This window comes from Emiliania huxleyi (genome assembly GCF_000372725.1).
Source record: "Emiliania huxleyi CCMP1516 unplaced genomic scaffold EMIHUscaffold_9, whole genome shotgun sequence".
Lineage (NCBI taxonomy): Eukaryota > Haptophyta > Isochrysidales > Noelaerhabdaceae > Emiliania > Emiliania huxleyi.
The window spans coordinates 987,807-996,028 of record NW_005195301.1 but is presented as its reverse complement, the minus strand read 5'-3'; the positions used below and the strand labels follow the sequence as shown (position 1 = coordinate 996,028).

The 8,222-nt window shown below is 65.4% G+C and overlaps 3 protein-coding genes across 3 annotated transcripts; 1 reads left to right on the top strand and 2 right to left on the bottom strand.

Moving 5' to 3' along the window:
- Positions 1–347: 347 nt before the first annotated feature.
- Positions 348–1,243, top strand: EMIHUDRAFT_433202 (hypothetical protein). Its single transcript, XM_005757809.1, has 2 exons — positions 348–536; positions 610–1,243. The coding sequence occupies exon 2, from the start codon at positions 742–744 to the stop codon at positions 1,063–1,065; it is 324 nt and encodes a 107-aa protein (XP_005757866.1). The 5' UTR covers positions 348–536; positions 610–741; the 3' UTR covers positions 1,066–1,243.
- A 1,315-nt stretch (positions 1,244–2,558) lies between these two features.
- On the bottom strand, positions 2,559–3,901 carry EMIHUDRAFT_448659 (Hypothetical protein). Its single transcript, XM_005757808.1, has 5 exons — positions 3,844–3,901; positions 3,648–3,770; positions 3,469–3,566; positions 3,140–3,335; positions 2,559–3,070 (listed from the first exon to the last, which is right to left on the bottom strand). Exons 1-5 carry the CDS (start codon positions 3,887–3,889, stop codon positions 2,769–2,771), a joined length of 765 nt encoding a protein of 254 aa, XP_005757865.1. The 5' UTR covers positions 3,890–3,901; the 3' UTR covers positions 2,559–2,768.
- Positions 3,902–4,003: 102 nt separating this feature from the next.
- Positions 4,004–7,432, bottom strand: EMIHUDRAFT_448658 (hypothetical protein; the record flags this gene model as incomplete). Its single annotated transcript, XM_005757807.1, has 9 exons — positions 7,082–7,432; positions 6,729–6,763; positions 6,583–6,662; positions 6,193–6,318; positions 5,609–6,081; positions 5,368–5,437; positions 5,189–5,300; positions 4,126–4,165; positions 4,004–4,050 (listed from the first exon to the last, which is right to left on the bottom strand). Coding segments are annotated over exons 1-9 (1,131 nt in total), but the record flags the coding sequence as incomplete, so codon positions are not given.
- Positions 7,433–8,222: the final 790 nt, after the last annotated feature.

Below are 8,222 nucleotides of genomic sequence, written 5' to 3'. Positions count from 1 at the left end.
ACACGCCCGTTGCAAAGCCAAAAGGCGTGCCAACGAAGGTCCAAGCCTCTCTCGACCGACACCGACACCTCCCGCCCCGAACCCCCCCACCCCCACCCCCTCCACCCCCGGCCCCCCGCCCGCGACGAGAACGCGAATGTGTGCACTTCTTAGTTGTCTTGGTTAAATTCTTCTTTTTGGAAGTATAATCTTCTTTCGCTCGCAAAAGAAACCAGGCCCCCTTTCTTTTAAACGAAATCCAAAAACCTGCCGTAATTCGTCAGGGCTCGCCAGGGCTCCCGCCCGAGATCGCATTCGAAACGATACCGGCGGCCCAGCGACGGCGCCTCAGCGTCCCCACAACCCAGGCTCTCGAAAGGTGATTATGGCGGAAAGCTGCTACCGAATGCGGATGGGCGAGCCGGTTCCGCCACGCTGGACGGGCCAGCGGCTGGCACGCGCCGGCCACACGAGCGCTCGTCGTCTGCGAGGCCACCGCTCGGCGTCGCTGCGTGCGTCGGCGATCGCGCTTGGCTGTGAGGTGGGACGGCGGCATGGTGCGCGCGGGCGCGGGGGTGGTGCGGGATGTGCGTGCCAGCAAGCCTAGTTTCACCTCTACCCACCCCGCAGGCGCGCCGACGTGCCGCCCGAGCGCGTTTGGGGGCAGTGCAGCAGCTCCTCGCCACACCTCTTTCCCGCCGCGCGCGAGTTGAGCTCCGATTTGCGCTCTTTTTCGCACACGCTCGACGCTATTAGGTGAGGATGGTCGATCCTCCGCTAGCAGGGCTTCGTCGGGCGCGTCTTCGTCGAGCGGTGGTGCATCTCCCATGGTTGCTCCCCCCCGCGCCTTCCTCGCAGCCCACCCGCGGCCAACACCGACGCCCCCCCTCACGTGCTCGATCACCGTCGGAGGTGCGGGTTTTTTGCAAGGCCCCCGTCGGTACGGGGCGCTGGGCGATGGCTGGGCTTGTCGCCGGGCGAGCTGGCCCGTCAGTCGCACGGCCGCGGAGCGGAGATGCAAAATCGAGGCGGCGCGGCCCCTCGCTGCGCGCAGCCTGTCTGGCCGGCGCGCGCATGGTTCCGTAGCCCGTCTAGTGCCTCACTGACCGACTCCAGCGCCACGGTGTACGTGGCCGGTGTGGTGCTGGGGCTGGGCAGCCTTGGGGCCGGCGGAGACCGCCGTCTAGCGGTCGCACTAGTCGGATGTCGTTGTTTGACCTGTTTTGTTCAACGGTTGTTTGACCATACTTTGAGCGCCTTAATTATTAATTCGGGTTTGGGTCTCTGAGGTCGATACTAGCGTCTGTAACCTGCCACAAGCACGCTTTACAAAAGTCCTGCTGAGCGGAACGCGCAGAGCCGCCGTCCGCGCGCGCTGTGAACAGCGCCATGGTAAGGCAGTCGATAAATGTTGATTCTCGCTCCTGTAACTATTGATATTGATTATTGACAGCATCCCCTCTAACTATTGACAATATATTGACATGTCGATCGCTGATTTTAACCTCCAAGAGCACCAAATGTCGACATTTGTCCCAAACATCGCCTAGATGTGGGCTGAAATCGAAAAAAATCGCAAGTTCACAGCGATTTTAATGCGATTTAAGCGATTTTGAAGCGAGTTGGGCCCGTTTACTTTTGAACGATTTAGAGCCATTTTCAAGCCCGGGATGGACCGCCACCGCTGGATATATTGATATGCTGAGTGCAGCCCGACGGTCCTGACCAGCCCAGGCCCAGCCTCTCCTCTAACTGTTGCAATATATATTTATCTTGATCGCCTCTGTAACTATTGCAGCAAAAAAAAGAGATATCCTCGGGCGACCGAGCGGCTGCGCTACTCAGGCAGCCTCCCTGCCTCAGCTGTTACAGGCACCACCCACCGACCAGTCTCGACGACGAGCCGCGGCAGGGCTCGCTGCGCCGCTGCACAGCTTTACGCCACAACACAACATATCATCCAACGTAACCTCTCCCTTAGTGACCCACCCTTGCGGGCTCAGTTGCCGCATTAGGAGCCTTCGCACCGCGAGTGCGCTCAGGTGGGATCCACAGAGAGAGAGGTTCCATACAAAGCCGCACTCTACACACCTTACCCCCTCTACTCGGGCGGCATCGTGGTGAGACCCTGGGCAGTCAGAGAGGCTGACAGTAAGTGGCGGGCTGAGAACTCGGGCCTCTCCCGACCCGCCATCGCTGCCTAAGGGAGGATCCTATCGGCCACTAGACCATGACAGATCAGAGGCGCACACGCCCTGTCCCAGCTCCCCCACTCCTCACACTGGGTTTGCAGTGCGCGGCCTCGCCACCTCCCTACCAGGGCAAACCCCCTCTCTCCCCCTAGGTGCGGCACTTGACGTCCATCGAAGGCGCGCGGCAGAGGCGGGAGGGAGGCGGGGAGAATCTAGCTCGCTCTGGCAGGGAGGCAAGGGTGTGATAGAGAGTGTTTGGGTGAGAACAGGCGGAGTGTGTGTGCCTGTACGCGATTGGGAGAGCACTTGTGACGAGGCATGGTTAGGCGAGTGGCAGTCGCTAGTGCGGACTTGCTAAGTCGTGTGTGCTCCCTTTTGCTTGCTAAGACTGGAACATTTTTTTTACAAAAAAACTCGCCTTGGGCGGGGGGCTAAAGTAAACTCTCTCCCTAGCTCTCTCCCGCGGATGGGAAACATTTCGGGCCACACGACACGAGGCCCCGTCTACAGTCAGTTCCACAGGGGCGCTATCCTACCTGCGTACTATCTTGTACTTGCGGCGGCGACATACACTACAGCGTGGTCCGGCGGCGACGACTACCCCTGGAGCAGCGCGAGGAGCTCGCGCTTCAGCAGCGGCACCAGCAGGCCCTCGCGCTCGAGGAACATGGGCACGTTGTGGTGGAAGGTGTCGTGCTCATGCAGGGCGAGCCCCGGCGCGTGCGCGACGAGCCGGGCCTGCATCATGTCGACGGCGTTGCCCGCGCCGACGTGCACGGCCGCACGGCCGCCTCGCGCGTGCATCACCGCGAGGGCGTGTCGCACGCGCGCGGTGCACGCGCGCCTGGGCTCGGCCGGCACGTGCGCGCCGTGCGTCAGGTCCAGGTCCACCCGCGGGCCTATGAGACACTTCCTAGACACTTCCTGGACACTTCCTGGACACGTCAGGCGCAGGTCCACCCGCGCGCCAAACGAGACGGCGCGGTGGCCGAGGTGCGCGTGCAGCAGCGCGGCGGTGCCGCCCATCGAGGAGCCGACGAGGAGGACGCGCGCGTAGCCGGCCGTGTGGGCTCGGATGAGCCGCTCAAAGTAGCGTACGCCGCCCCACCCGCCGGCTGGGTCCTGCAGGTAGTACGAGTTTGACGGGTCGGCGAGGTAGAGGGCCTAGAAGGTTGCTAGAAGGTTCCTAGAAGGTTCCTAGAAGGTTGACGGGTCGGCGAGGTAGAGGGCCTAGAAGGTTGCTAGAAGGTTCCTAGAAGGTTCCTAGAAGGTTGACGGGTCGGGCGAGGAAGAGCGCGTCGACGGCCACGCCGGCTGCGCGCGCGGCGGCGCACGGCGCGGCCCACTGTTGCATGCCGGGGCCCTGGGCGGCGAAGGCGACGAGGAGGACGTCACCTAGAAGGTTCCTAGAAGGCTCCTCGAAGGCTCCTACGAGGTTCCTCGAAGGCTCCTAGAAGGCGACGAGGAGGACGTCACCTCGCACGCCCGCCGCCATCGGCTCGAAGAAGTGGTCGGTTGTCGCGAGACGGTCGGTGAGGACGTCGCGCAGCGCCGCAGGCGGCGTCCCGCGGTTCCAGCCGAGGCCGATCCGCGCCGCGCCTATGAGACACTTCCTAGACACTTCCTCGACACTTCCTGGACACGTCCCAGCCGAACCCGATCCGCGCCGCGCCGGAGTGGCCGGAGGAGGTGACTGCGCGGGCTGCGCTGCCGCTCATCTCAGAGGCCAGCTCTGACGCCTCGGCGAGGTCGAAGGCGTTGGCGCCGAGGGCGAGGTTCTGCAGCGGCAAGTGACGCAGCACCCTCTGGCGCAGCGCGGCCAGCGACCCTCCGAGCCTGTTGGACTGGAGGTAGAGCCCCTGCAGCCGGGGGAGCGCGCCTATCAGACACTTCCCAGAGACCTCCTCGACACCTCCTAGACACCTCCTAGACACTCGCAGCCGGCGGAGCGCGCCGAGGGCGGCGGGCAGCTCCGCGAGGCGGTTGTGGTGCGCCTGGAGGACGGAGGACCCGAGATCACCCGAGATTGCCCGAGATTGCCCGAGATTACCCGAGATTGGCCGATGCGGTTGTGGTGCGCCTGGAGGACGGTGAGCGATGCGCACTGACCCAGCTCCGCGGGGAGGCAAGTCAGCAAGTTGCCTGAGTCGGCACACGGTGTGAGCCGGGCGTGCGAGATTACCCGAGATCACCCGAGATTACCCGAGATTGCCCGAGATTGGCCGAGATTGGCCGAGGCACACGGTGCGAGCCGGGCGTGCGAGCGGGAGGGAGGAGCGGGAGGAGTGGGGGAAGGGCGCGCAGTGGGTGGGCGTGGGGCAGGGATGGGGGCGGCTGTCGGCATGGCGGGCGGCGGCATGCAAGGCGGCGGCATGCAAGGCGGCGGTCTGGGCGGCGAGTGGCGGACGGCCGACGGCCGGAGGGGCGGGAGGGGCGTTGGGGGGAGGGGCGGGGCAAGTTGGCACGCGCACGGCGCGGCGGGGCGTCGTGGGACGGCGTCAGAGGGGCGGCCAGAGGCGACGCGCGCCGTGCAGCCACAGCTCGCGAAGCTTGTCTAGCCGAGATTACCGAGATTACCCGAGATTACCCGAGACTACCGTGCAGCCACAGCTCGCGAAGCTTGTCTAGCCGAGATTACCGAGATTACCCGAGATCACCCGAGGTTACCGTGCAGCCACAGCTCGCGAAGCTTGTCTAGCCGAGATTACCGAGATTACCCGAGATCACCCGAGATTACCGTGCAGCCACAGCTCGCGAAGCTTGTCTACCCGAGATTACCGAGATTACCCGAGATCACCCGAGACTACCGTGCAGCCACAGCTCGCGAAGCTTGTCTAGCCGAGATTACCGAGATTACCCGAGATCACCCGAGATTACCGTGCAGCCACAGCTCGCGAAGCTTGTCTACCCGAGATTACCGAGATTACCCGAGATCACCCGAGACTACCGTGCAGCCACAGCTCGCGAAGCTTGTCCAGCCGAGATTACCGAGATTACCCGAGATCACCCGAGACTACCGTGCAGCCACAGCTCGCGAAGCTTGTCCAGCCGGCCAATCGCCGCGGGCAGCTCCGAGAGCCGGTTGCCCTCGAGGCAGAGCTCGGTGAGCCGCGTGAGGTGGGGGAGCACCTGTTCACGGCTCGAGGTGTGAAGAGGCGCTGTTCACACCGCAGCGGCGGTGAGGTGGGGGCAGCGCCTCCGCCACGCAAGTCACGCCGTTGCAGCCCAGGTGGAGCTTCTTGAGCGAATGGCCATGCTGCGCTAGCCTAACGTGCCTTTACGCCAGCCTCGGGGCGGGAAGACGGTATTGTGCGGCGTCTTCAGAGCACCGCGTGAAGACAAGGGAGAGGAGGACAGAGGAGTACAGCGGAATATGTGGCCCTCTCGGGCGCTGGTTGGGAGGCAAGAATCCGTATTCCGCTTCTAGGTGGTCGAGCATCCGCGGGGCGGCACCAAGCCGGTTGTACGAGGCCAGGAGCGCCGTGAGCACCGTCGCGCGCGGGTGCAGCGGTGGCAGCGCGGTCTGGCCGTTTGCCTCGAGCTCAAGCACAGTCAGGCTGGGCGATGCGAAGCCCCCGCCGGCTGCCTCCTCCGCTGCTGCGTCCGCTGCAGCATCGTCCTGATCACCGACTGCCACCGCCGCTTCCGCCGCCGCCGCCGCCGCCTCCGCTGCGCCGGCCTCCACCGCCGCTGCTACGCCTGCCGCCTCCTCCGCCTCCTCCGCCTCCACCGCCGCTGCTACGCCTGCCGCCTCCTCCGCCTCCTCCGCCTCCACCGCCGCCGCTGCTAAGCCTGCCGCCTCCTCCGCCTCCTCCGCCTCCTCCGCCGCCGCTGCTACGCCTGCCGCCTCCTCCGCCTCCTCCGCCTCCACCGCCGCTGCTACGCCTGCCGCCTCCTCCGCCTCCTCCGCCTCCACCGCCGCTGCTACGCCTGCCGCCTCCTCCGCCTCCTCCGCCTCCTCCGCCGCCGCTGCTACGCCTGCCGCCTCCTCCGCCTCCTCCGCCTCCTCCGCCTCCTCCGCCTCCTCCTCCTCCTCCGGGGCGTCGCCCGACGGCTTCTGCGCGCCCCAGCGCAGGTAGTGGAGCCCCTTGATGCGGAGCACCGCCGCCGGGAGCCGCCGCAGCCGGTTGTGCTGCAGGTTGAGCACCTGTTCACGGCTCGAGGTGTGAAGAGACGCTGTTCACAGCAGCCGGTTGTGCTGCAGGTTGAGCACCTGTTCACGGCTCGAGGTGTGAAGAGACGCTGTTCACAGCAGCCGGTTGTGCTGCAGGTTGAGCACCTGTTCACGGCTCGAGGTGTGAAGAGACGCTGTTCACAGCAGCCGGTTGTGCTGCAGGTTGAGCACCTGTTCACGGCTCGAGGTGTGAAGAGACGCTGTTCACAGCAGCCGGTTGTGCTGCAGGTTGAGCACGTGTAGCTGCGGCAACGCACCGACCCACGCCGGCAGCGAGCGAAGCTCGTTGCACGCGAGCAACAGCTCCTGCAGCCGACCAATTAACTAATTAATTAATTAATTAGCTAATTAATTAATCGCGAGCAACAGCTCCTGCAGCCGACGTAGGCGGCAGAGGGCCTCCGGCAAGTCAGAGAGCCTACGCGTAAATATACAGCAGCATGAGAGCGGGAATACGGTCTTGTGCAGTGTGTTCAGAGCACCGCGTGAGTACGACGGAGAGGAGTACGGTGCGCACAACGGAACACGCCCGAATACGGCTGAATACGTGTCCGCTCGGGCGCGAGTTGGGAGACACGAGTCCGTCTTCCGCTTCTAGGTCGGAGAGCAGATCTCGCTCGCGTCGAGATATGGGGAGAGACGGGGAGATATGGGGAGATACTCCGCATCTAGGCCTCGAGATATGGGGGAGAGACGGGGAGATATGGGGAGATACTCCGCATCTAGGGGCGAGGGCCTCAGCCTTGAGGAGAAGCTGCGAACGGTCGGCCGCTGCGGCGACGAGAACCTGCACGCAACGCCGCCGCACGGCGGGGTGGACAAGACCGTCGGGCGGGGATGCAGCGGCGAGGAGACGTCGAGCGCGTCGTCGAGCGCATCGAGCATCTCCGCGTAGTCGGCAACGGTGCCGCCGAGCGTCGCGCCGTCGGACGGCCATCCGCGCGCGAGCAGCGGCGCCGCCGCCCGCTTGCCAGGCTCGCCGCCGCCTCCGCCTCCGCCTCCGCCTCCGCCTCCGCCTCCGCCTCCGCCTCCGCCTCCGCCGCCGCCTCCGCCGCCGCCGCCGCCGCCGCCGCCGCCGCCTTCGGACTGCAGCCGCACCGCACGTAGATCGACGGGCTTGAGCCGGCGGCATGCGGCGTCGCAAGACGCGGTCCAGCCGCGCAGCGGCGATCCGTTGTCCTCGCCGGGATCGAGGAGCAGCCACGCGCTCTCCGCAGCCGCCGGCGAAACGACCGCCGGCCGCTCACCCCGCCTATGGGAAGAGGCGCGGGCGGCGTCGGACGCGATCCGAGTGGGCGGTGGCACGGTGAGGGCCGGGCGATGGGCGGCAGTGCCGCAGGGCAGCGGCGGCGCTTGCGCAGGCGAGCGGCAGCGGCGGGCGTCGGCGCTGTCCTCGGCGCGGCCCGAGCGGCCCGCGGCGCTGTGCGCCGAGGCACCGGCCGCGGCCGGGGCACGTGGGTCGGGGAAACGACGCACCCGCTTCAGCGGCGGCCGACCAGGCAGCATTTTGGCAGCCGGCCAGAGAGTCGGCTCCGACCGGTAAGAAGAATTCGTGCGCTCAGAATTCGGGAGCGGCGGCCTCTTTGATGTATGTTTTTCCCTTTTGGGGCATCGAAGAGGTGCGACGAGGTGCCCTTCCCCTTTCTTCTTGGTTTCCCACACAGCTGGGCTTCGCCGGGCTTCCAGCCAGGGTACGGCGGCTCTGAGACTGAAAGGCGGCGCCGGCGGGCGTTCGCGCCAAAATAGATGCAAACCTACCGCGGTTGGTTTGCATCTTGTGAGAAACAAGCCCATAATCATGATGAGCCCCATACCGGGCGGATGAAGCGGGAATGAAACTACTGAGAAAGAGGCCAGTAGTCATGATGAGCCCCAAA

Excerpts from the sequence above, each read along its gene's own strand:
- EMIHUDRAFT_433202 (XM_005757809.1), top strand. The coding sequence starts at position 742 with ATGGTCGATCCTCCGCTAGCAGGGCTTCGTCGGGCGCGTCTTCGTCGA.
- EMIHUDRAFT_448659 (XM_005757808.1), bottom strand. The coding sequence starts at position 3,889 with ATGAGCGGCAGCGCAGCCCGCGCAGTCACCTCCTCCGGCCACTCCG. Across the intron at positions 3,336-3,468 it reads CAGCCGGCGTGGCCGTCGAC|GCCCTCTACCTCGCCGACCC; the intron begins GCGCTCTTCCTC and ends GCAACCTTCTAG. Across the intron at positions 3,071-3,139 it reads CCACCGCGCCGTCTCGTTTG|GCCCGCGGGTGGACCTGGAC; the intron begins GCGCGCGGGTGG and ends AGTGTCTCATAG.